Raw genomic sequence first — 27,542 nt, 5'->3', positions numbered from 1 at the left:
GACAGTAGGGCTGAGCTGGCTGCCTGACACCCGTGACCTTCCGGGTGGCCAGGATTTCCGAGGACAGAGGATTATTCTGCAGCCTCCACCCTTTTCCCACCTCTTGCCCTCTGCGCTGCTCTTCCTGTCCAGATTTTGGGGCATTCAACGTCATTTTCCTTTCGTTCTCACTGGAAACAGAGAGGAACGTCCTGGTGTGTGAAGGGTTATCCCCCGCCCGCAAAGTGGCTCCAGATTCTGAGATGAACATTCCAGGGCCACAGCTAGAAGCATTTTTGCCCTGTGTGGGTCTGGGCCAGGAAGCTGCTGGGTGCTCCTGGAGGGGCCTCAGGGTCAGACCCCAAAGCCGAACCTTGGCAGTCCCTCTCCCCAAAATGCCAGTGTTCCCAGCATCTTCCTGGTTAAACTGAGATGTCCCAGTCTTCGGAGCTCTAAATGGAGCTTCGGTGAGTGCGTCTCAGCTGACTTCTCGCTGCCTCCCAAGGGCAGATGTGGCCTTCCTCTGCCCTCTTGGCTGAGGGGTACACAGCCTGCCCTAGGTCACATGCCCAGGACCACCTGGGCTGTACCTGCTGTGTTTCCCAGCCCTGCATGGCTTCCCACACGGGACCCCAGTGCCCTCTGAACTGAGCCCCACTGGGCTCTGTGTGGCTGGTGGTGCCTCCAGCAGGTGCAATGGATGGCTTCTCGGCTTCTCCTGCGATAGGCCGGTGTCCCCACCTCTAGCCAGCTGCCCTGTGTCCCTGACATCTGAAGGGCAAGTAGCCGACGTTCAGTGCTTCTCAGATTAACGTCCACACACCCATAAAACGTCTCGCTCAAGATCATTTCCGCGCCTCCATCTATAACGCGCCAGATTGGTACCAGGAGACTTCTGCCAGTACAATATCCTCTGCTCTGCTAACGACTCCACAACGAAATGGTTCACGGAGCCATTTTCTCACCTCCTCCCACACAAATATTTATGTTCTCGAATGTTTATTGGCCTCTCTGTCATGATGGAGATTTTATGAGTACTCTTTCCCCACTGCAAATTAAATACGCAACTCCAGACCCATCACATCCCAGTTCAATGCTGGACTTGTCTCTATTATGTCACAGCAGTTGCAGGAATAAGAGGAAATGGGGAGGGGGCAGTTGGCATCCGAGAAGATGCCATCTGAACCTGTGTTTGTCCAGGGGCAGCCAGTCACCGGCGTTTGAATCCACAAGCATCCCAGAAGGGAAAGGTCCAAGGCCTGGGGGCACAGTGGCTCCCGGCTCCTCCCCTGGGACCCCACTCGGCGTGTGCCAGTGGGGGTGGAGAAGCCAGGGCCCTGGCATGCCAGGTGAGGAAAGAGAACAGCCCTCAGGAGTGGCGCTGCCCGTTTCATGGGCCTGCCAGGGCTATGCCCAGGGCCTCTCACCCTGTGTCCCTGCTCCACCTGGGTGATGCTGGCCATGACCTGGGTCTAGTGCCTACTGCCAAGTGCCCACTGCCAGCGGGAACAGAAGCCTCGATTGAGCATGACCCTTTTTGGGACTTTCCTTCCTGACCCCAGGGCCTGTCTGCTCCCCGGGCACCAGGCAGAGGCATGGTGGACACCAGACAGGACGGCAGGGGTCAGTAGTTTGAGCAGCTGGCACTCACCATCCTAGCCCCAGGAGCATCGCTCACATGGTGGCAAGGAGCATGGCACATCCCTAAATCTTAAAGTCTTTGTCCTCAGAGCCACCCCATCTCATCTCCACCACCGGGGTCAGGAGCCTCACACCCACTGAGGACAGAAGTGGGAGCAGACGGCTGGCCTCGGGGCTAAGGCGCCCACATCCCACAGCGGGGCAGGCTGGACCCCAGGAAGGCTCCGTGGTCTCACCTTCAGCAGGGGTACAGCCACAGAGGTGACCAAACACCCAGATGTGTCCTACTCAAGCAGGGCTCTGCTTAGTTCTGGCCACAAGAGGTGTCCTGCCGCTAGCTTCTGTCCTGCTGCTGAGCCTGTGACAAACCCAGTGCTGCCTGCAGGGTCTCAGTGGTGGTCAAATGCATCTCGAGGGAACTGCATTGTGGCACCATGAGCTGAGTTGCTGCCCGATGCTGGCATCCCTGGCGGATGCAGGTGCCACTCTTGGATGCTGCACTTCCCATCCAGCTCCCTGTTACTGCACGCGGGAGGACGGTCTGGTTCGTGGGCCTCTGCACCCGTGTGGGTCACCCAGAGGAGGCTCCTGGCTCCCTGCTTTCACCTGGCTCATGCCCGCCCACCAAAGGATTTGGAACCTCACCGGGTCTCGGCATCAGCCTGGGCCGGGGCATGTCTCCACGACCTGCCTAACCACGCACAAGTGCGTTTCCTTTTCGGAGCCTTTGCAAGTGTTTCAACTTGGGTTTAACTTCCTCGGCAAAGGTCTTAAACGTTTGTTTGTTTGTTTTCCCTGCATTTATTTCCATGTCCCATTTCCCAATGGCTACCCATCTGTGGCTGATTTTTTTAAATCTTTTTTTTCTAATATTTATTTATTTTATTGGAAAGGCAGATATACAGACAGGAGGAGAGACAGAGAGGAAGATCTTCCATTCGATGGTTCACTCCCCAAGTGAGCGCAACGGCTGGAGCTGAGCCAATCCGAAGCCAGGAGCCAGGAGCTTCTTCCAGGTCTCCCACGTGGGTGCAGGGTCCCAAGGCTTTGGGCCGTCCTCAACTGCTTTCCCAGGACACAGGCAGGGAGCTGGATGGGAAGTAGAGCTGCTGGGACAGGAACTGGCACTTGTAAAGCAAGGACTTTAGCCTCTTGGCCATCATGTGCCAGGTCCCTGCAGTTGGTCTTCTTAGATGTAACACAGACAGGAGTTTGGCACAGATGTTAGGATGCTGTGTGCGCTACTCCTCCAGGGACCAGAGGGTCTCGGTTCAGGTCCAGTTCTCTGCTGATGGACACCAGGGGAGGCAGAAGGTCACATCCCTGCGATCACCTGGGTGACCTGGGCGACTTGGGCCCAGCTCCTGGCTCCTGCCTTCGGCCTGGCCTAGTCTTGGCTGTGGTGAGCATCTGGGCAGTGAAATAGAGGGCCATTCTTCCTCTGCGTTTCAAAGAAAAAGATTAGTTTTTCGAATTAAAGAAGGTAAAATGAATATGCTGCCGTGTTGGTTCTTTCCTGTTGGTTTAAGCAGGAATGTCTGCTCCCCCAGCCTTGGGCCAGGTCCGCTTTCGGGTCCCGCTGGGTGCTGGGCAACGGGGACTTGCCACCTTTAGGAGCCCACGTATTTAGCAGTGTCAGCATTGTTCCTTCTTAAGTCAACATAGGCCAAACATTGTGAATATATCCATTTCGTCTGTTTCCACACTTATTGTCATAAAGTTGTTCCTGGCATTTTGATCATTTTCAACTTTTTAAGATTTATTTATTTTTATTGCAAAGGCAAATTTACAGAGAGAGAGAGAAAGATCTTCTGTCGTCACTGGTTCACTCCCCAAGTGGCCACAATGGCCAGATCTGAGCCAATCCAAAGCCAGGAGCCAGGAGCTTCTTCCAGGTCTCCTGTGAGGGTGTAGGGTTTTAAGGCTTTGGAGCCTTTCCCAGAAGGCTCTGCCACTTTCCCAGGCCACAAGCAGGGAGCTGGAAGGGAAGCAGAACAGCTGGGACACTTGGAGGTGGAAGAGGCTCCTGGCTCCTGGCTTCGGATCAGCTCAGCTCTGGGTGTTGCGGCCCTTTGGGGAGTGCACCAGAGGACAGAAGATCTTTTTTATTGTCTCTCCTTCTCTCTGAATATAAAAATAAACAAACAAGAGCCCGGCGCGGTGGCGCAAGTGGTTAAAGGTCCTCGCCTTGCACGCCCGGGATCCCATATGGGCGCCAGTTCTAATCCCGGCAGCCCCGCTTCCCTTCCAGCTCCCTGCCTGAGGCCTGGGAAAGCAGTCGAGGACGGCCCAAAGCTTTGGGAATCTGCACCCGCGCGTGGGAGACCCGGAAGAGGCTCCTGGCTTCGGATTGGCATAGTATCGGCCCGTTGTACTCACTTGGGGAGTGAATCATTGGACGGGAGATCTTCCTCTCTGTCTCTCCTCTCTGTATATCTGCCTTTCCAATAAAAAAATAATAAAAATAAATCTTTAAAAAAAATATAAACAAACAAGCATAAACCTCACCTGGAGGCTACCAGGACACCTGCTTCTGGGCAGTCCAGCCCCGCCCAGCCTGAGCCCTCAGGGGATGCAGGACACAGGGTCAGGAGATGCTGGGGCCGGGAAGCAGGGCGGCTGCTGTGGCCGCTACCACATGAGGCACAGCTCAGCTGCCCAGGGCGTGGGGGCCTCTCTGCAGCCAGTGACCCTCAGCTCCAGGCCCTCGGCCTCTCTGGAAGCCATTTTTTCACCCTAGTGAAATAAGGAACTTAAACTGATGTGCCCCAGGAGCCTTTGCTACCCTATTCTGTGGCAAACACTGCCCGACAGTGGGGTGGGCTAAACCCCAAACCAGGGGGCAACCAGCCATGGTATCCCAGGCCCGGCAGGTTAGAGGCCACCTCTGGGACACGCCTGGGCACTCCACCCTGGTCTCACTCGCAGGTGGCCTGCAGCGAGGTTGTAGAGCAAGGATTTTCCAGAAGGGCTTTTTGAGACCAGCAGGAGCTTGTCTCCCCGCGGCCTTGGCTCCCACTGCCCAGTTTTGGAGCCGTCAGCCGCATTCCGCCCAGTTGGGCCCAGTGGCCGGATCGCTGTTAATTAAGAAGGTTGTCAGGTGACTCCTCGCTGACCCCCACGCACACTTTCCAAAACAGAAACTGCCACCCTCACCAGCACCCTTCCCCTGCCCCTTGGTCTGTGGCGCAATTAACTTAATGCTATGCAAATGAGTGGCTCTTCTCATCATTAGCTTATAGCCCTCGAATGTTAATCGCATAATCGGCCCTTCAACAGGGTAATTAGACACGATTTCCTCCATTAGTCTTACAAGGCTAATTATGGTTGAGGGGAGGGGAGCTTCTCCCAGAGCTGGGCAAAGTGTGCACCAGGGCAGCGCAGACCAGGGAGGGGCCGTGGTGCCTAGTGCAGGTGGCATCACAGGGTGGGCAGCCTGGTCCCTTGCCTGTGTGCCAGAAGGGAGGAAGAGATGACATCTAAATGCAAAACCAACAGGCACAAACAAGCCAGCCTGCGGCTGGGAGGCCCCAGTGCAGGGCCCCCTCCCAGGGCGGGGGCAGGGGTGTCCCTCTGGGCTGCAGTCCGCCCCTTTACGTAACCAGCAGGTTCACAGAGTACATCCAGGGGCCTTTTGGATTTGGAGGTCCATGGGTTTGAAGTGAAGACAGACAGTGCAGGGGCCCTGGCTGGAACAAGGCTCGGTGAGAGAAGGGGTGGGAAAGTCTGACCCATGAGGACCACGCAGAGGGTGCAGGATCCCAGGTACTAACCAACACCCCACCCCCCCAGAAGTGGGTGAGAGGCTGGGATTTCTCCCAAGATAGAATGAGTAACAAGGTGACTGAGGGGGCCAGGACCAGCACAGAAAGGTGAGTCCCTGAGGTCAGAGGGCACCAGTGTGGCTCCCAGCAGGCCACCACCCCCGACCACCCAATGCCCGGGCCCCAGCAGGCTCCAGGGGGAGACAGAAGGAATCAAAGAACAGGCTTTGGAGGAACCCACGGCCCTGGAAGGAAGAGAGCTGGAGGGTCCTGGGAGAGGCCTTGGAAGGGCCTTCTGGGGGGCAGCTGGCCAGGCCAGCACAGTGTCCGAGAGAGTCGGCCCTGGAGACCCGCTCTTCCGCCACTGCCGGCTCGTGCCGTCCGCCTCTCCGGTGACGCCTTGGCTGACGGGTGTCTTCCTCGCACAGCGCAGCCCCGACGCCAGCGCGACAGCTCCCCAGCCTCTGTCCAGCCAGCATCCCTCCTCGGGCAGCACCAACTCAGACTGCCCTCCCCAAGGCGGGCTCCACTGCACGAGGGCCATGTTACTTCTGCCTGCAAAATTTCCAGACACCTGACTCCCTTACTTCCCATTTAGCCTATGTGCCACGGAACCCGACACGAGACGCGTGAAGGCCAAGGCGTCTCCGGAGGTTGTTTCCTGCCAGCACGCCCTGGATTCCCTGTGTGAATCTGGACAAACGGCTGCTGTCTCCCTAGGAGGAAGAGCCATGTCAGAGCAACCCACGCACTCTCACGCAGCCTGCATGTGGCTGTGCTACTGCTCCACCAAGGCCCTGGGAGGCTCAGGGCAGAGAGGGGTCATGGCCGGCTTCCTGGAGGAGGTGGCATTTGAGTTCAACCTTGCATGGGGTCAATGCGAGGGAAAGCAAGATTCAGATGAAAAAGAGGTCCTGGATTCAATGGCTGAATCTTCACCTCGCAAGTGCCAGGATCCCACATTGATGCTGGTTTGTGTCCCTGCTGCTGCTCCACCTCCCACCCAGCTCCCTGCTTGTGGCCTGGGAAAGCTGTGGAGGACGGCCCAAAGCCTTGGGACCCTGCACCCAAGTGGGAGACCTGGAAGAAGCTCCTGGCTTTGGATCGGCTCAGCTCCAGCCATTGCAGTTAGTTTAGGAAATGAATCGTCGGATAGAAGATCTTCCTGTCTCTCCTCCTCTCTGTGATCTGACTTTCCAATAAATAATAATAATTAATAATAATAAAGAAACGTCGTGAGCAGAACCTCTGTGGGTGGGAAACAGGGAGTGGGCATGTGTGCTGAGGCCTGGGGCGAGAGGCAGTGGTGCTGGGTCAGAGGAAGCTGCAGATCTAGAACTGGGTTCTAGAACTCACACCCTGAGGCCGGCAAGCAGAGGGAGCTGGAGGCGCTGAAACCCCCAAGCCAAGCAGGCGGCAGGACCTGGAGCCTCGCGCCCTCCCGAGGGGCAGCCGCAGCGCGGGATAACAGCGGTGATATTTAGGGAGGAGCGGGGACCTCGGGAGCAACACGGGCCCCAGGCTGGCGGTTCAGCTCTTCATTTGTGCCTCTGAGGAAGATGGGAAATTGAAGTAGGCGCTGCGGCCTCCCCGTCTCCTATGGGTGAAGAAAAACAAACACGATTTCTCCAAGTCATCTCGGCCTCTTGCCTTTCTCAAGGAAATGAATTGGAGGGAATGGCCGCGTGGTCGTGCTGGCCCCAAAATGGGGGCGTCACCATCCGCGCTCCATTCAAATGCCAGCCACAGGGGCGGGTTCTGTGAAAGGTCACCTGTCACTCTCCACCTGCCCTACGGAGATTGCTTTGGACACCGGGGCGCAGGTGGCCTGTGGAGTGTTTGTCTTCTGTGCTGCAGGAGGTGTGCGTGGGCTCTGCCCACTCCGAGCACCTGCTGAGTCCCTGAGGAGAGCCTGCAGTCTCCAGGGGGAGGGAGATGGAGACAGGAAGGACCAGGTGGGGCCGGAGGAAACTGGGGCCAGTCAGCACTGACTGTCCCACTGGCCATTTTGGCTGGCTCGGAGGACTGAATCCGGGCTTGGCACCATGGTTTTGGTGGGGGAGGGAGGGAAGCTTCCAGAGCCAGCCCCCGAGAACAATCTCCAGAGTGTAGATAAAAGAGCGGTCTCCTGCTCTGGCAAAAAGCACTCAACAAGGAAAATGCTACACGGAGGCCCCTTGGGACCTGATCGGTGCCCGCCGGATGGCCTGGCCCAGGCGCTGTGCCGGGTCCCCTCCCATGCTTGGCCGTCCGCTTGGGCCAGCAGGGCTGGGCGTGTGGTCCGAGCAGTCACTGTGTCCGGACTTCCCTGGGCCAGTCCAGGTGACAGGCAGTTCAGAAGTGCTGGCCATTTCAACACGGCCTGCCTGACTGCTCTCCCGGGAGTGGTCATCAGCCGAGGCTTCACTCAGCACCCCTCGTACCTGCCCCAGCCCCCCACCCTGCCAGCCCTGTTTGCTCAGAGCCCTCCTCTCCAGTCCCCTTGCACAAACAGTGGAAATACACGGGGAAATGTCAACAGGCCCCTGGGCGGAAGACGTGGGAGAGTTGTCATGGATGGAGAGACGGAGGCGTCGCAGGAGCAGGGGCTATGGGTGGACTTCCTGTCACTGCCACCATCCCAGGCCCCAGCCCTGCACCCAGGGGCACCAGCCCCTTCTGAACTCCAGGCTGGGAAGATGTTCCCGGGGAGTGCTCTGGGGTGGCTGCAAGGCAGGATGCTAGAAGGGGTGCAGTGTCACAGGGCCTTGGAGTTGAACTTTGACCTTTGCCAGGGGCAGGGGCAGAGGATGGAGCTGGGACGTGCCAGCTCCTCCTTGGCCCATTCTAGCTGGGTCAGGTCCCGGGCCGTGATACCTCACAGGGGTAATTGTGGAAATTGCTGGCTCCCCCTCTCCAGCGCTGCCCTCATCAGCCTTCCCCAAGCGCCACCCAAACTTCTAGAGCCAGGTTCCAGCCAACCAGGGGCAGCCTCCACACAACCTGGAGCCCACAGTGGGGTGTCTTGGGGGAGCCCGCCAACCCAGCCCAGTGCACAGTATAGGTTTGACGTCTCTGCCTGCTGGTGCCCCAGCAACCTTCCACCCACCCCAGCGTCCTTGTCCTCAACTATGTCCGCCATTGGGAGTCACTCTCACAGCACTGCAGGGGCCAGGTGAGCAGAAACGCTTCCAAACACCCTGCGAGGCTGTCCCTGCTCCCGTCTTGGTGGTCCCAGAGGGCTGACTCCCAGACACAGGGTGACCCTGTCTGTGGGCGGGGTCTAGCTGCTGCCCTGCATCTCATTCTCTTGCCCCACCCCCAAAGCCAGCCTGGAGAGGCGGGGAGCAGTCTTCCCAGAATGTCCAGCGTGGGGACCACTGAACCCAGTGACATGGCAAGGCACATAGCTCCCAACATGTCAGCAGTAACCATGGCAACCACAGGTGAATCTTGTCTGTGCTTCCTGCTCTGCCTCACGCCATCCTCCCACCTGATGTCCCAGCTGCACCTGACTGTGGTTTGCAGTTGGGAAAACTGAGGCACAAAGAGACTGGCGACCTGCACATGTCAGACGTGAACCTGAGACGGTAGGCTGAGCCCCCCACCCCCCACAACAGCATCTCCCACCTGTGGACCCGGGACGGTCAGCTCAGAGGCCCCCTGTCCTGGGCATCTCCCACCTGTGGAAGGAGCCGGGCCCTGCGCTAGCAGCTCAGATGCTGGCTTCTAACCTGTGACTAAGAGGTTGTAAGCTGTCCTGTGCTGTTTCCGACACGTACATTCTGACACCTGCTCCTTCCCACACACATGGGAACACTTCAGAAAGTTCATGGAAAATGAGATGAAAAGGAAAGTCTGTTTTTATGCCAAAACATTTAAAATCCATGCATTTCACACACACACACACACACACATATAGATATATTATACATTTGTCCATGATTTCTGGAGATTCCGTGTAAGTACGGATTTGGAGGAAAAAAATTTCACACCAAAACGGACTGATCCTGAAGACGAACTCATCCATGAGCCCGGCCAAGGCAGTGCTGGCAGGATGGGACTGTGACCCCCAAAACCTTCGCCTTCGTGAAGGTCAAAGAGGTTGAAGCTGAGAAAGACTCAGTGGCGCCCCCTAGGCCACGTGTCCAGTAAAACAGCAACACAGGACAGTGGGGGACACAGGCAGGGAGCCGTCAGGAGGCTCTGGGGGTGCAAGTCAGAAGCCTGCCAGGTACCTCAGGAGGCAGGGTCGTGGGCCTGCCCTTCCTCCTGCCCTCCCCCACCCCGTGCACGCCTTTCCTTTCTGCTCACCCTGGAACTCAAGATAACCGCCGAGTCCTCCATCGCCGGAGGCGGCAAGGCTGCGGCGGGCACCTGTCTGGGCACGCACCTGCCGCTGTGTCGGGAGACGGGCTTTGCTCGTGGCCGGCCGGCTGGCCTTCTTTGAGAGCCACGGTTCTTCCCGAGAGAAAAGGCAGCGCCTGCGATATGTATTCCAGCCCATGTCTGGCAAAGCAGGGTCAGCCAGGTTCTATTAGCTCAATTAATGAGGAGTAAGATAAGGCTAACACCCTGCCCGTCGGGCGGCTCAGACCCAGAGCTGCAGTAATGGAGTTATTAACCTCCACCAGCCACTGCATTTTGCTGCTGCTTCCAACTCCATTTCCTAGTTCAGGCCTCCATTAATGGGCTGTTTATTATCCGTAATCCACACAAGGATCAGCTGCCGAGAGATGAGAGCTTCCTGTAAGGACCGAGTGATGACACACAGAGAGTGCATCTTGGCAAGAAATCCTCTCTATTTTGCATTTTAATTTTTCTTTGGTTCTACTGCCTTGCTCTTAAGAAATTACAGCGTCCGTCTCACTTCGGAACACGTGAGACGGCCAAGTCGTTGTCCCAGGGTTTACTGCCAGCGTCTCCCACAGGGAACTGCCACGGGAAGTACAACAGCAACAGGATGCCCCCCAATCGCGTCACTGGGGCACCTGGGCATACACACTGCAGGGCAACCCAGCTTCCAATTTCACCCTGGACCATAATATTCCATTGCCTAAAATTTCACATCGTTGAAATAAGAAAAACCAAGCCAGCCAGCACTTAGTAGGGTTGATTTTGTTGATACTGGTGAACACCCACTTGTCCGACATGGTCCTGAGTGACAGCCGAGCTCGGCCCCTGCTCCGGGGCAGGCGGCGAGGCACGGGCCCCCTCCCTGACCCCACCCTGCCGGGAAGCTCTAAACGTGCCTTCTTTGCACAAGTGAAGCAAGCAGCTTGCTGGCAGGGGACAGACAATCTCACCAAGATGTTCATTTATTCTCTACCTGCTGGAAAGCCTGAGCATTAGAGAGGGAGTGGAGAGAGTGAGCGAGCGAGCGAGAGAGGAGGGGAGAAACACGGGGAATCGTCCATCCTCTGGCTCACTGCCCCTTCGGCAGCCTGGTCTGGGCCAGGCTGAAGCCAGACCCCCGGGGCTCCCACGTGGAGGTGCCACCTGCTGCCCCTGTGCGGCAAGAACAGGAAGTGGGGACTCCCTTGGGAGTGAGTGCACGTGCCACTTTAGCTTCGTCTCATTGAATAAGAGTTTAACCCTGTGACCTCCTGGGGACCTGTGGGTGGTTAACCCCTCACACTTACCATGCAGACTCAAGTGACTACACCTGCTCTGGGGGTGAGGCTGTGTGATTCAGAGCGGAACTCACAGGCTGCAGGAAGCCACACGCCAAGCTGCTGTGCCCCTCCCCGCCCTGCCACACATGGCACCTGGAGCATCTCCAGGCACAACTCAGGGTCACACACACACACATCCCCCAGGGCAGGAGCACCGGAAGGTTAAAGTAGAGGCTGTGACTCCATTTTACAGAGAGGGAGACTGAGGCCCATGTCAACATGGGACACAGTGGGAACACATCTGAGAGCGGCTCCTAGGGCCAGGCTCTGGCTGGGATGAGGGGCTCTGCTGCCCCCTCCTGGGGCAAGCTGACATTGCGGGCTGCAGAGTGAACGGCACAAGTGACAGTGTGGGTCTCACTGCCGTGGCTCTTGTGGCTGTGGTGGCCACTGTGATGAAAAGGGCAGGTGGAAGGAGCAGGAGGGAGGAGGGGGAGGAATGGGACCAGGGCTTCCCCGACATGACCCAGAGCAGTGCTTGGCGCGGTGAGGGAAGAAATGGAAAGATGGGGGAGAGGCAGCGGAGAGCACAGGAAAAGGTTCCTGGTCCTTGTTAGGGACAGCCTGGCCTGGCTGGGTCAGGCCAGCCTCGACTGGGGTCAGGGGCTTGCCCAGCACAGGAGTGCTCCTGGGCCTGGACCGTGGACACCTGCAAAGCAAGCTGCCAGACTCACTGGTGAGGCGTGGGGTCTCTCGGCCATGGAGCCCGTGTCGGCTGTGTCCCCTCCCCAGCTCTGAGCTCTCAGGCTCCCGGGGTAACGGCTGTGGGGTGGAGATGCGTGACTGCAGCAAATCCCGGGAGAGGAGTGGAGCTCTATCCCTGCCTCCCAGGGACCAGCATCACCCCGCTGCACAGCACGTAGGATCGGCTACCTGACCGACAGCACAGCAGCTCCCAGCTGGGGACACATGGGGCCCGATGGACAGGCTCCTGCCCAGCCCGGCCCCAGCTGCCGTGGGCGTTTAGCGAGGGAACTAGAGGATCCTTCTCTGTCGGTCTCTCTCCTTGTTTTACTGCCTTTCAAATAGATTTTTTTTTTTTAATAAAGGAACATGACACTAATGGGGTCCCTGCTCTCCTTCTGCTGGATTCCCTTGTCTCCGATCAGCACGGAGCCCTCTCCAAGTCCGGCCATGACCAAGGTCTTGCAGGGCACGGGCAGGGGGAAGGTCAAGGTGCCAGCCTGCCCCCTTGCAGCACTGCGGGAGGGAGGGGTGGGGGACAGGGACCTCATTCTGACTACTCCCCAGTATCCATCCGAACCCTGCACTCTCTTCTCCGCAGCAAACATCAATTTTAACAGAAGACAGCATGGCACAGGCTGGCAGCGGAAGATGAACTGCTCTGCAGCTTGGCAGAGGCCAGACTTCCGGGCACAGCCTTGGAGCGTTCTCTTTGTTCCTCCTTCTGTTTAATATTATTATTATTACATTTTAGCGAACTTTATGGCCCATTTTATTTGTTCTCAAATAACTTTCTCCTCCTTCTTGGCACATCAATTACTTGGTTTGTTTTCAACTGTGTGACGCTGGAGACTGACACGCTGCGGTGGAATATGCCGCATGGCGGGGTATAATTCAGTGTGATGTGCCTCGGGTGTGTGAGGCAGGCGTCACACAACCCCTTCCACTCGAACACCGGCCGTTTATTAGCGCTCAGAGAGATTGATGTTCACAAGGAGACAGTAACTCGGCTCCCTGACCAAGCCGAGAGCGTCCGTTGGTGTGTCCGACCCACCGCAGCTCCCCCTTCCCTGAGAACTCTGTTTACCGGTGTGAATACATTTTAATAATAAAATTGATATATATGTAAATTTATTTTCATCTAATTTCATCGAATCCTTCTAGAAAAAGGCACCTGGGTAGATCATTCTCGTATCTGAGTTATGGATTTCCGCCCCACGCTCCCAGACTGATTTCGAGGCCGTAATTCTGCCAGGCCGTCCTCGTGGTGCCGGCACCCGCCATGCCACGCGACAGTGTTTTATAACGGGCATCACAGCTCAGTGTTCAGCCCAGGGCTCGGAGCTGGGGGGTTCAGTCTGAGAATCTCTTTTCCCCGCACCTGCAGTGGAAGGTTTGCGGCTCATTCACCCTCGGAGTTCAACAGGAAAACACTTCACCGAAGCTAAGGCGCTGGGAATGGAAGACGCGTGGGGACAGGAGGGCACTGACTCCGAGGGTGGTTCCACCTGGGGCCGTGAGCCCGCCGTCGGCCTCTGCCCTCGGCTGTATACTGAACTGCCTCGGAGGCACTGCAGGCCTGCCCTTTGCCCCATGGCTCCTTGGCCCCTTGTCCCTGTGTGTCACCTGCTCCATGGTGGGCCCTTGGGGCAGGCTCTGCCCCAGTCATGTCACCGATGGCCACCCAGGCTTCCTGCCCCAGGACACTGACGGCTCTGTCGTCTCTGCCATGGCTCCCTTTGGAGAGAACCACAGCGGGGACACTGTCCAGGCCCTGGAATGCCTCCGGCAGCAAAGGGGAAAGACGGGACACTCAGGTGGACAACAGGATTTTGGCCGCCCTGCAGGGAACGGGCCTTCCTACTCCCCACCCAAACTCTAGGGGTGTCATTAAAACACTGGGCGGGGGCGGGGTGGTGCTGTGGCACAGTGGCTAAAGCCATTGCCTGTGATGCTGGCATCCCACACAGGTACCAGCTCCAGTCCTGGCTGCTCCACTTCCCATCCAGCTCCCTGTTGATGCACCTGGAAAAGCAGGATGGTCCGAGAGCTTGGGCCCCTGCATCTACTCCCGGAGATGCAAACAGGGCTCTACGCGCCTGGCTTCAACGTGGCTCAGCTCTGGCGGTTGCAGCCGTTTGGGGAGTGAGCCGGCAGATGGTAGATCTCTCCTTTCTCTCTTCCTGTCTCTGTATCTCCCTTTCTCCCCGTAACACTGCCTTTCAAATAAATAAATCTTTTACCCCCGGCTGGAAGCAAGCCTGGTAGGGGAGCCTTGGAGACTCCCCTGTTGGGACACTGCTCCTACAGTGAACATGAGAGCTGGGGCGGGGGATGGAGGAACCAGGCTGGGCAGGGCTGCAACACCCATCAGCCTACATGTGACTGAGTGTGGAGGAGGGCCAGGTTAAGCTAGGCCACCACATTAGCCAGTGCATGCAAGAATCAGAATAAGCATGGCCAGCCAGACTTTGCTGCAGCATCTGCTGGGGCTGGAGTGGACCCTAGTAGGGGAACGGTGGGTACTCCCCCGCTAGGCTGCAGCTCCTGCTGGTAAGCCTAAGAGCCAGGGCTGGGGGTGGGCCAGGCTGGTCAAGGCAGTAGCACCCAGCAGCATATGTGAGCGTTGGGTCTGGGGTTGGTTTGGGCTGAGCTAAGCCAGAGTACCCATGGTATATAGGCAGTCAGACGGGATGTGGGAAAGGCCAGACCAGCCTCTTGCACATGCCACCACGTGCAGAGAGCGGGTTGGGGACAGCACTGTTGGAGGTTATTGGCTGTAGCTCCTGCTGGTGTGTGGAAGGGCCAGGTTTGTGGTGGGCTGGGTTAAGGTCATCCACAGCAGCTGTTGACTTGCATACGAGATGGGACTGAAGTAGAGCTGATTAGGTAACTGCATTTACCAGTATAGGCCAATGTGAGTGTCTGAAGCAGACCACACACTGGCTGGTGCACACAAGAGTCAGGTCTGAGTCATCCCAGGCTGGGTTCCTTGGAGGACTCCCTAATGAGATCACTGGACTCAAACTCCAGCCACAGGGAAAATCACACAGGTGTGGGCCAACCCTGGAGTGCACGCATCAGCACTGGGCCTCCTCAGCTGCCGATGCCTGTGCCGTGGCCCGCATGCCCAGACCACACGGGGGACACGACAGCTAACTCATCTAGGCAGCAGAGGACGGAAAGCAGAACGGGTTGGCCAACTCTCCTGGCCAAGCTTTGCAACAAGTCCCTGGGCCTGTGGATGCACTAAGACTAAAGCCAATAGACCCGGGGGAGTTTTTCTCAACGGCAGAGCAATGAAACTGACAATGTCTCAGAACTATCAAAACCTCTCAATTGACACCCTCAGAATATTCTTCCCCACATCAGGGTCTTTAAGGCCTCATGCAATAACCATTCCCCATCCCTGGGTCTCGATGCTGTTTGGCAGCAAGGAGTGGTCCCCTCCCCTTCTCACCCCCCATAGCAGATACAGGAGAAAAACATTGAAACATTTGTCTCACCCCCTTCCTCCATTCCTGACCTTCCCCATTCTAATCAGTGGCCCACAACATCAACAAGAAGATAAAATAATGAAATCTATAGAACTAACTAAATAAATAAATCTCTTTTTAAAAGGCAGTACATTTGGGGGACCTCAAGCACAGCAAGCTCACTGATGCCCCGTCAAGGTGCCCGACCCCACTCCCCAGGAATCTGAACAGCCGACGTCACTGGCAAAGGGTGACTCAAGTCGAAGACCCGGAGGTGGTCAGACTGTCCTGGCTTCATCGTGGACGGGCTCAGTCACGAGCCTGGCCAGGCTCTGGCGGGATGGAGTGCACAGGGACCAGAGGAGGGACCAGGAGGCAAGGCTGGACGCGGCCGGGCAAGGGAGGCAGGCCCGAGAGCACCTTAACATCGGCATCACAAGCCCCCTAAGCCCTCAGTGCTGAGTTTACTGCGACAGGAAAACACAGGCCAGCTCACTCTACGGAGAAACGGCAGGCCTTCGCAGGGACTGGTTTACAAAATAGGTCCATTCTGGACAATTTAGATAAAATCTTGTCAACATGATGAAAACAATTTAGACAGAACAGGCTCTATGATGGAACAAATCAAAGACCAGATGATAAGGTTTTTAAAAAGGAAATAAGAAAAATAAAGCTGGCCAGGCTAAGGGTGGGGGACCCCGGGATAAAGCTGGCCAGGCTGAGGGTGGGGGACCCCGGGATAAAGCTGGCCAGGCTAACGGTGGGGGACCCCGGGAATGTAACGGCATTACGGAAAAACGAGGAGGCACAGAAAACATTCGCAGAGAAAGAAGAAAGAATGGGAAGGAGGAAGGCAGGCAGGGAGGGAGGGAGAGGTGGGCGGGAAGGCAGGAAGGCGGGAAGGCAGGAGGGCAGGAAGCTACAACAGAGAGCAGTAGGTGTTATCGCCACAGACAGACTTGAGAAAACACCAGAGAAGAGAAAAGAGAAGGAAAAGCAGCTGCTAGAGGGGTGTCTGTGTGGCCAAGTGGTTAGGATGAATGCCTCCTTCATCAGAAGCCCTGAGTTTGAATCCTGGGCCTGATTCTAGCTTCCTGTTGGTTCAGGCCCTGAGAGGCAGCTGGGTTCCTGCCACCCACGTGACTGTGCAGCACGGCCATCGAAGGTGTGCGCAGTGAGCCAGCAGATGGGAGCTGCTTTGTCTGCCTTCCTAATTACAAAAAAAAAAAAAAAAAAAAAAAAGCTTAAAAGTTACTAGAAAAAAATAGGGCCCGGCGGCATGGCCTAGTGGTTAAAGTCCTCACCTTGAACATGCCAGGATCCCATATGGGCGCCAGTTCTGATCCTGGCAGCTCCACTTCCCATCCAGCTCCCTGCTTGTAGCCTGGGAAAGCAGTCGAGGACCGTCCAAAGCTTTGGGACCCTGCACCCGTGTGGGAGACCCAGAAGAAGCTCCTGGTTCCTGGCTTTGGATTGGCACAGCATCGGCAGTTGCACTCACTTGGGGAGTGAATCATCAGACAGAAGATCTTCCTCTCTGTCTCTCCTCCTCTCTGTATATCTGACTTTCCAATAAAAATAAATAAATCTTTTTAAAAAAAGTTACTAGAAAAAATAATTATGGAAAACAGAATAAACATGCAGTACATACATACTTCATCTTCCTGAAGCAGAAAGCCAATCAAGTGACCCTGAAAAGGGCCAGCAAGTCCGCCTGGGGAAAATGCTCCTGGATACCAGTCAGTGGAACGGAGTCTTCTGGCCAGAGAAAAGCAGTAGAGAAAGAAGACTGAGATATGGCCTAGTGGGTGTTAATCAGAGAGAGAGAGAGAGCAAGCTCCCCCAGAAGGATGGCAGAGACCGGAACACCGCAGGGTCCTGAGGTGGCGCTGGCAGGTGCCGGCTGTGGGAGCTGGGAGTTTGTGCCCCCTCGCTGAGGACGACGGAGACCCCCCAGGTCAGGACTAACCCGCAGAGGCTGCTGCTCTAGCCCCGTCTTTGAGAAGAGCACTCGCCGGCGTGGCAGTCAGAGCTGCAAGCAGAGGATTGCTGTGCCTCTAGAAGGAGGAACTCGGCCCACACAGATTAAAGACAATGATCTGTTTATAATGGCTGACGCAGGAAATCCCAGGATTCCAGGGCCTGGGTGGGCAAGGCGGGGAGGGGGCCTGGGGGGGCATTCTCCGTTCATCATCTTCCCACACCTCAGTGGGGCGGGGGAGAAGGGAGTGACATACCAGCTAAACTCCGAGGAAACGCAGCCTGTGAAAGAGCAGGGGGGGAAAACCCAAACCAACTACATAAAGAGATTCACACTGAGTGACAGGCAGGCAGCCCGCTCTCATCCCGGACGGACAAAGCCTTGGGCTCCACCCAGGCGCCCGAGCAGAACGCACTGGAAGCCAAGGGGTTGAAACTGAAAGCGAAGGATGGGCAAATAGGACAAACCAAAGGGTCTGGGTTCCAGACAGAAGGAAATGGCTTTGTCCACATACGCACCTCCCGGAAGCCCCCGGGGTGATGGGGAAGAAGCCCTTCCCCGCGGGGGGAAAGCAGAGCACCCTGAGGACCCCAGTCCAGGAGCCCCTGGGAAGTCAGCGGGCAGGCCGAGGCGGCCCCCAGCGTCAGGTGGAGGCGGCGATTCAGAACAAGTGACCAGAATCCCAAGGGGCTGGTGCTGTGGCAGAGCACGTGGGGTCGCTGCCTGCAGTGCGCACGGCCCGTCTGGGTGCTGATCCACACCCGCAACTTCACTTCTGATCCAGTTCCCTGCTCCCGTGCCTGGGAAAGCAGTGCAGGATGGCCCACATGCTTGGGGCCCCTGCACCCACGTAGGAGACCTGGGTGAAGCTCCTGGCTCAGCCTGGACATTGCAGTCACGTGGGGGGCGGGGGAACCAGTGGAGGGAAGCGCAGCCTCTCTCTCTAATCCTAACATTCAAATAACCAAGTGAACATTTTGAAGAAGGGGACTGGAGAAGGCAGGAAGCCCTAGGCCCCTTCCCCGCGTCCTCGCAGTGAGCTGAGGCTTCTCAACTTGAGAAGAAATAACGAGAGATTCTCTGGGAGCATGGAGCCCCTGCTCTGGCCTGCAGGAAGCCACACAGCGGGGCGTGCGCGTCCGGGCCGACCCGGGGGAGTGAGGGCGAGCTGTACACTCCACACACAGCCAATGGGGCTCCTCCTACACGCCCCCCGCCTCCCTGAACCCCAGACCCTGCAACAGGGGCTGGCTGATCGCAGCCAGGAGAACGCACAGGGACACAGGCATCTGGCAGCCCAGGGTGGTCGCTCCACCGTGAGGCCGAGGCCTGAGCCCGTGCACGCCGAGGTTGTGTCATTCTCTGACTGCGGTGAGTCCACACCGCGGAGAGAAAGCCGATGGAGAGACAGACCAGGACGCTGTGGGAGCAGACGCCAGGCAAGTTCATCAGGAACGCTTCCCAGAGATTAAAAACCCACAAACCGTCACTTAAAAACGCCTAAAAGGATTACGGGGCCACAGGGAAGGCTCCCTGAGCATGTTGAAAATAAAACAGAGATCAGAAGTCCAAGAACATATGCGGGCAAGCTGGGGAGATCGCAGAAACTGGAGCAGAACAATCAAAACTGCCCTCCCCTGCAGGAAACCACCACAGGATGCAAGACAAGACGGAGACCAGCTGGACAGGTACTCCTCCAGAGCCGAGAAAAGGGAAAAGAGGGGAGAGGGGACCCACAGAGTAATCCAAGAAAATTTTCCAGACCTGGACAACGTGGGTTTCCAGGTTAAATTCCAGGGCAGGGGAGTAGGTTAGCGCCTTGCCAAGGATGTAAGGGAGACACTGACGGTCTGGAACCTGAAGCTGGGGGAGGGAGAGGAGGTGGGGCGCTCACACGGGAAGTGTCGGGAGTCAGAAGGGCTTAATCTGAGGGGAAAAATCACTCCAGCTGTAACGTTTTACAGCAAAAACGAAGGCCGACACACACTGTCACGCATGCCATACGGCCTTTCTCAGGAAGCTCCTGTGGGACGTGCCCAGCGCCAACAAGGTGGCAAACCAAGAGGAAAGAACGTGAAGGAAGTGTCTGACACACGGGTGGGAAAGCAGGACGGAGGCTGAGCACCCCGCCCGGCAGGTGCGCGTAGCGGAGGGCGGAGCAGGTGTGAGCAGGTGTGAGCAGGTGTGAGCAGGTGTGAGCAGGTGTGAGCAGGTGTGGCGGTCCTCGGGACGCCTGTGAGGAGTAGGAGAGATGCAGGGCTCAGGACGCAGGACAGAGGCAGGGGAAGTTTCCCTGGTTCTGTGCAGTGAGCCTGGGTGGAAAAAGCCACTTCCAAACAGGAGAGGAAGGGCAGTGGCCAGGAGAGGCGACCGCAAGGGGCAGGTGTCAGGGTAGGTGGGCAGCTCTTGGCTGTGTGATGTCCACGCTCACCCACTGGACCTGCCCCTTAGCTCTGACTCAGCTTCCTCCTGATACACCGGAAGGCACCAGGCAAGGGTTCATGTTGGTGAGTCCCTGCTGCCCTCGCGGGAGGCCTGGAAGAAGCTACTGGCTCCTGGCTTCTGATTGGCTCAACTCCGGCCATTGTGGCTCCTTAGGGAGTGAGCCAGTCGGTGGAAGATCTTCCTCTCTATCTGACTTTCCCATGAAAATAAATAAATCTTTAGAAAATAAATGAACAAAGTCTGTTTTTTTTTAAAAAGAAAAAAAATGGAACCGTTACATCGCAAGACAGATGGGATTTTTGTGGAAATGGCTGCAGGGGAAATCAGGCAGAAAAGTAAGGAGATTATAAACTTCAGGAAACAACGAGTAAACAAGGAATTAGTTTTCTGGAGGCAGGCTTTGCGGGGGCGCGGGGGGGGGATCATGCGAATGTATAATTAGAAATCGCTAGCTGGAACTTAGTGCTGTGGTTCATTCGCTGAAACGAAGGTTGGAAATGGGTCTTGCGTGTTCTCACACTGAGTGCTCCTTGGCCACTGGGAGGAGACACAGAGTGGTCGTCCACCAGCCACAGGCGGACACTCTCATCAGAAGCATCCCTCCCAGGAACTGACTGACCTGGGCGCAAACATGTATGCACCAAATAACACGGCACCAAAAAAACATACCAAGTAAAACCATGCATGAGTTGGAAGAGCATACGGATGAAAACAGAACAGAGTGTTTGGTCCTTGGCAGTTGGTAGGCCAGCACCACTGCAGAGGGCAGGGGCGGGCGAAGATGCCAGCACCACTGCAGAGGGCAGGGGCGGGCGAAGATGCCAGCACCACTGCAGAGGGCAGGGGCGGGCGAAGATACAGTGTGAAGCTTAACCTGACACGCTTGCTTAATCCTGTGATTTTAAACTCAAAACCTACTGTAGTCCCAAGTACCTACTGAGCAATTATCCACAGAATAACTCATTCCTAATGCTTGGTCCTCCAGGCTCTGTACTACAATGAAAAATAAGAAAATTGAAATAACAAGATGTCAGCTACCTTGACGTTTTTAAAATGTCCTAGATAATTCTCAGATGTAAGAGAAAAAGCTATGTTCTGAATACCTGAGAGCGTTAGTCACATCTTACACCGACAATTCTACACAGTAACATTTCACATCCAATTTTGTCCACAAAAAATTTGAGGCGTGGCTAAAGTTGGACAGATAATGTGTAAAGTTTTAACTCTTTTAGTATCACGCAAGGAACATGGAAAGCAGGTGAGTTATGAATTCTGTGGCTAAGGATAAGCTCAACAAAAGAAGTCAATAGCCGAGAGAAACAAAAGCTTGTGAATACAGAATATAGGAAAGTAGAATTATTGTGTAAATCCAAGCTTTCTTTGGCAAAACAAGCAAAAAAAATACACAAATATTAAAGTCAGGCTAGTTAAAACAAATCCTCATAAAGGAAAAATAAACACAAGTGCATAAATAGAGAGAGAACGAGAGCGCGAGAGACAGAGAGAAAGCAGTCGTGGTTTCAGAAGAAATGGGAAAAACACACAAGATATGTTAATTATGTTGATACATTTCAAGACCCAGGGGAAAAAGAAGATTTTCCAGGAAAAGACCGGTTGTAAAAGAAAAGAGAGAAATTAAATGGACCCAACACTGCAAACAAAATCAATCAAGTTGTGTCCAAGCTACTCGCTGCCCCCGGAGCCGCTCCTGGCAATGGCGAACACAGAGGTTTTAAAAGTGAGTCCAGGGCCCTGGCGCGGTGGCGCAAGTGGTTAAGCCCTCGCCTTGCATGCCTGGGATCCCATATGGGTGCCGGTTCTAATCCCGGCAGCCTTGCTTCCCTTCTAGCTCCCTGCATGTGGCCCGGGAAGGCAGTTGAGGACGGCCCAAAGCTTTGGGAACCTGCACCCGCGTGGGAGACCCGGAAGAGGCTCCTGGCTTCGGATCGGCATAGTATCGGCCCGTTGCACTCACTTGGGGAGTGAATCATCGGACGGAAGATCTTCCTCTCTGTCTCTCCTTCTCTCTGTATATCCGCCTTTCCAATAAAAAAATAATAAAAATAAATCTTTAAAAAAAAAGTGAGTCCAGCAATGGAGAAAGCAGGGAAGCCTATGAAATCACCCTGTCACTAATGCCAGAGCCCGGCAAAGCACAGAGGAAAAAACATTCAGATCCACTCTGCATCGGCCTCGTGGGGCAAAGCCCCAGGACTCCCTCCAGCGGTTGGCTGCCGCTCCTGCTGCTGCCAGGACAGGTCGAGCTGCTCCGTCCCCGAGGGCTGTGGGTCTGCCGGGGCCGAGGTCAAGATGTCGGCCAGGGCCTCGCTGGCTGGCCGTGAAAATTCACTTCTTTCTCATGCTGTCCACAGGGCCCGCCTGCCCTCTCTGGGCCCACATTCTGGGGGCAGGACAGCAGGTCATGGGGTCGTAGCCCCAGGTGCCTCAGGACCACATACCGAGGCAGCTGGGGCCAGCAGCATCCCTGCCCTGCGACCTCATTCACTCCGTGAAGATGTCACAAGGAGGAAAAACAAAACAACAAAAATAGAAACAAAACAAAAAAACCCACAATGGCTTTAAGTGAAGTCGGAGCATCCGCTCTAGACACCTGGAGATCAGACCGCTGTATCTCCTTCACTGGGTAGAAGTCACATACCCCTTCAAAAGCCAAACTCAGCAGGAGCAAGCCGTACCCACTTCCCCCGACACACCCCGCCACCAGCGTGACCCCGCACTTAGGAAAGTACAAGACTGATGCAGGAGATGCCGAAGGACACACGTGTGGGATGACAATCCGCCTGCAAAACCCCGAAGGCGCAGATGAAAAGCTCTCAGGAGACAGTCCTTAAAGCAACCGGCGGTGGACACTAAGTAACAGCCGTGTCCTGACGTAGCACCAGAAGGGACAGAAGCGGGTGAGGCAGGCTCTAGCAAGACCGAGCCAGGCTGGTTGTCAGAAGGCCCAGGTTCAACTCCTGCCTCAGAGCTCGGGAGCTGACAGGCAGGTGGAGCTCCGGCTCCCAGCTTTGGTCCCACCCATTCCCGGCTGCTGCGGGCATTTAGGGAGTGATGCGTTGGGCAGAGGCTCTTTCTCCATCTCTGTCTCTCAAAGAAAAAAAAGTAGGAGGAGTGAGCCCCGAGGAGCTGCTGGCAAAAACAGCATTATGAGTTAGTTCATTCAGTCACCGCTGATTAAGTCGGACATATACAGGACCTCCAGTGGACACGGCAGGGCCAGCGCTCTCATGCATGACAAAATGATTCTAGTGTTCATCTGGAATAAAAAATGCATAAACTAGACAAGGCAGGAGAGTAATGAGAGTTCAGGCCTTTTCCGGGAAGCCACAACAGAACGGAAGTGATTAGACGGTGTGGGACTTACACTGTAGGTAGACCCTGAGAAAACAACAGAGAGCTTTGAGATGGACTCAAGCCTACAGCCGGGACCCACGGTAGGTGGGGGAGGCCAGACTGCGCAGGAAGGCAGGGCTCGACCCCACAACCTGCAGCCACCTGCCCCGTCGCCAGGCCACGCCTCTGCACTTGATGGATACCTGCTGGGGTCCCTCACTTCTTTCGTCATTTCTGGTTTTGTGCTGAAATGGAAGTCCTCCTGTTGCCTTGAGTGCAAAGGGAGGCCAGCCGCCAGCAGGGCCTCGTCTCTGCATGGACTCCCCCAGCCTTGCCCTGCAATCACTAAGACTGACTCACAGAATTGAAGACCCGGTGCAGCTGGCCCTGTGGGGTCATTTATCACCCCCTCTTTTCCAAGAAGTCAGTGCCACATGACTGGCTGGGGCCCACCGCACCATCCTCAAAGCTCCCACAAGAACATACTGGCCTACACAAGAATAATGACTGGAGGCAGGCCTGCTGGGGGTTCTTGGGGGGTCGCTCCGACTGGGCTGCAGCTCCCACTGCTGTGAGGGTTGAGTGTGTGGTGGGCAGGGTTGGGCTGGGCTGCAAATCCATCGCTTTGTGTAAGAGATGGGGCTGGAGATAGAACCCACCAGGCACCTGCAACCACCAGTGTGAATGTAGACTTACGCGGGTGACAGACTGAGCTGGACCCCGTACTGACTGGCACACACAGCAGTCAGGTCTGAGGTCACCTCTGGTGAGGTTTCTCTGGGGAACCCTCATGCAGCTGGACCGCTGGACTCAGAACTCCAACCACCCTGGGGATCCCAGATCTGTGGTCTGACCGTGGAGTGCATGTGTCAGAACCGGGCCTCCTCGGTGACGCAGATGGAGCAGTGGGCAGCACACCCAGACGCACATGGAGGATACGGCAGGCCACTGGGGCCTGCAGAAAGTAACTGACACCGCAGCAGAGGAAGGAGGGTAAGACAAGTTGGTCAACTACCCCAGCAAGCGTTGGCAGCAAGTATCTGGGCGGATGGAAACTCTAAGGTGGCCCACGTCAGCCAGTGGACCTAGGAGAGATTTTTCTCATCCTTGGAGTGGGGAAATGGACAGCATTTCAGAACTACCAAACTCACCTGAGCAGAACCCTCCACACACGCTCCACATCAGGAACCCCGGGGTGACATGGGGTGCCCGTCCCCCATCCCCGGGCACTGAGGCAGCTGGGAAGCTGGGTGTGGCTTCTCCCTTCTCTCTCCTCTTTCCCCAGATACAAGAAGAAGAAAAGAAACTTGGAAACCATGGTCTCACCCACTTTCCCCTGTTCCTCGACCCTTCCCACTCTGGTCAGTGGTCCACATGGGCACGCATCCTTCTTGACTATGTAAACATCATGAAAAATTAAATTAAATTTCACAATATCCGCAAAGCACACAGCCTCTCAGGAGGGTCAGAAAGGTTAGAGCACGCCCTGCTCAGCCTCAGCTTGTGCCTGTGAGAGGGCCCAGGACTGACCGGGCCTGCGCGGTGCTGGCCGGCCACCTTTCCTTCCTGCCCGGCCCGCACCCGGGGCGGCGATGGGCTTGTGGCACGCGTTGGGTGAACAGTGCCTCTGGCTTCGAGGAGTGTACCGGAATAGGACCCACCAAGACAACCAAGTGCTCTCGTTGCCAGCTGCACAGGACAGCACGCTTGTCAACCCGCCCAGCCAGCCACACCAGCAGCCTCCTGTCGGACTCTCCCGCTGCCCACACAAGAGTGTCCCCCACCTCTGCCTGCCTCTTAGTGTCTGCCAAAGCACCGAGCGGTGGGGGAGCCCCCCTCGCGACCTGGAGAACCCCTTTGCTGGTGTTCTCGCCGCTGCTCTGTCTCTCCACAACACAGACTGAGCAGCTCACGTTCCAAAACGGTCTGAAATCCCCCAAATGTTCTACGAATCAGGACCGTCCTATATATTTTGCGTAACATATACAATCTCAAGAGCGCTCTCAGGCTCACGCTGTTAGAGGAAGTAAGGAATGGGAACTTCAGACCAGCAGAAGGAGCAGAGGTTCACGCTGGAAACCCGCATCCAAGTACCAGCTAGTCTTAACTGCAAAACCCAAGCTACGCAGACAGCAGTGCGTTGGCAGCGCGGTTCCAGGAGGAAGACAAGACGTGGCAGAGTGTAGGGGTGTGTGTTGATGTGGACATGTGGCTCGAGCAAGGGGCACCAGGATCCGAAGCCGGGCCTGACCCCCAGTTCCCGGGCACAGACGGAGGGGACCAAGCGTGGCCCGGGAGCTGTTGAAGGGACCCCAGGGGGAGGGGCGGCTCACCTGTTGGGGCTGTAGCCCAGGCTGTCCAGCATCTGCGCCTGGTCCAGGTCCCGCGGGAAGCCGTGCAGCACCCAGCCTTTCTGCACGCTGTCCTGCTGCTCCAGGCGCTGAGTCAACATCTTCATGATGATGCTGTCGGGGACTGCAGAGGAAGCGGCCGTGAGAGCTCTGCTGGTTGGCGGGGAGCTGGGAGCCCTGGGAACTGTGGGGACAAGGGCCTCCGGCTCCTGGCAGTGAGGACGGGGACCTGACTGCCTGAGCGGAGACACCCACTGGGGCACCTTCTCGGTGCCCATTTCCTGACCTTGACAGCACACCCCCTCTCACTGCAGCCAGCTTCCTTCTCAACTCTCCAGAGACATGTGGGCTGTCGGTCTGTTCAGGGAACAACAACAAAATACCAGGCCAGGGGAGCGGGGCTCATAACAATGGACGTGAACTCACTGCAGCTCTGGCAGGGGGCAGGAGAGGGCTGGGAGCTCAAGGCCAATGCAGATTTGGGGTCTCGTGTGGGCCCACTTGCTGCACACCACGGAGTGGAAGGGGCAATGGGGCTCTCTGGGGTCTCTCCCTTCCCCCCAGTACACTGTCCCCCTCCCACGCCTAGGCTGGGGCCAACCGTGGACTCAGTAACATGACCTCCCCGGGGAGCCGCCCACCTTTCCCCAGCCAGGGGTGCACCTCATGATTCACTCGCAGCCTCCCGTATCACAGGGGTGGTTCTGGGTCCCACGGCTCCACACCTTCACCCCCAAGACATGTGGGTTCCATGGCACACGGGGTCCTGCCTCTTAGCTTCCCATGCTGGGCACACAGCAGGTGCAGCATCAGTACACACAGCACCTATCACGTACACGCATGCGCACACAGAGGGTCTTCACGCAGATCCACAAATCAAACTCCCTCAGTCTGCAGAGGTGCTTGGCGGTCTGTGTTTGGGAGGGCAGGACGTGACTGCATGCAGCTCTGGGTGGAAAGGCACAGGAGGTGCCAGGGGCTTTGTGGCGAAGGGTGCAAAGGTCACACTTCGGGAGGACTGGGTACGGGAGAGTGATAGCTCGCGTGGACTGAGAGTCAGGACCAAAGTAAGCCCTGCCCCCCAAGACAGGAAGGCAAACACCCTGTCACCCTGCACTGCTGCCAGCATCCACCTGACCCAGGAAGGCCTGGGTGCTGCTGCGCTCCGGCTCCCGCAATGCTGCCCAGCACATGGTAGGCGCTTAATAAATGCTGAAAGAAGGGATGGACAAGTGGTATGACTTTCCCAGTGTGCTTGAGATCCCAGTGTCAGAGGACCCAGCGACACTCCCCATGGGCGCCCACTCAGCTGAGCGAGGCTCCCTCCCATGCATCCTCCCCACCACCGCGTGCACCCCTGGGCCCGCTGCAGCCAAATTCTGGAACGTCTCCTACGATCTCACAGGGGCCTGTGGCGTGGCTCCCAGCATTTCCTACACAGTGGGCAGTGCCCAACGGCCTGGGGTTGGCTGCTCCTGTTCCCCAGGGAGCTGGTCACAGGGCTGAGGCTCCATGACTGTCACTCTGCCCCTCCTGCATGTTGTCACAGCTCCACAGTCCTAACCTGTAAGACGGGGCTGGGCAGGACCGGCTCTCCCCGATGGCGGCTCTGACTTCCCGGCTCTGGGCGCTGATGCTGCGGCAGTCAGGGAACCGGACCTGGTGAGGGCCCTGCCACCAGCTCAGGGCTCTCCAGTGAAACCTGAGTCCCTCCCTCCACGTCCAACCTGCCGCCTGAGTCCCCACAGACCACAGTCCCTGACTGTGCTTAGAGGCTCCCGGCCTGGGACTCGGTGGGGGTGGTGGGGGCGCAGGAAGGTTTCTAGAGCTGGCACAGGCTCATCAGTCGGCCCCAGGAAGCCGGGGAGGCCGCCTTGGCCCCTGAGCGGACTGGAAAGAACCAAAGCTCTTGCCACACACCCCTGCACACACCAGCACGGACGTGGCTACACTCACACACGTGTGCTTACCTACAAACGTGTACCAACACACACACAGCACACTCACCTGCCCACATTCAACACACAGGACACACATGCACACACATGCACACACAGTGACAATACACACGACACACACATGCATGAATAAACACACACCACACTTGTGTGCACACACTCACGCACCCAGCACAGCTCCAGGAGGCCCCCACGGCACCCACGAGTCAGTGGTCGGAGCCTTGGAAAGAGAAGCAAGGAGGGCCGCCCTTGCCT

The 27,542-nt window shown here is 56.6% G+C and overlaps 1 protein-coding gene across 2 annotated transcripts in view; it reads right to left on the bottom strand.

The window, feature by feature from the left end:
• Positions 1-27,542, bottom strand: part of AK8 (adenylate kinase 8) — a 124,098-nt gene that overhangs the window by 19,906 nt on the left and 76,650 nt on the right. For both annotated transcript variants that reach the window (XM_040963758.1, XM_040963759.1), the window contains one exon: positions 25,312-25,453. In XM_040963758.1, coding sequence (XP_040819692.1) covers positions 25,312-25,453 — 142 coding nt within the window. The remainder of the gene's footprint in view (positions 1-25,311; positions 25,454-27,542) is intronic.

Source organism: Ochotona curzoniae, unplaced genomic scaffold (genome assembly GCF_017591425.1).
Source record: "Ochotona curzoniae isolate NIBS_2020 unplaced genomic scaffold, NIBS_Ocur_1.0 scaffold_3208, whole genome shotgun sequence".
Classification (NCBI taxonomy): Eukaryota; Metazoa; Chordata; class Mammalia; order Lagomorpha; family Ochotonidae; genus Ochotona; species Ochotona curzoniae.
The sequence above is the reverse complement of the archived record's forward strand: the minus strand, read 5'-3'. Positions and strand labels throughout refer to the sequence as shown.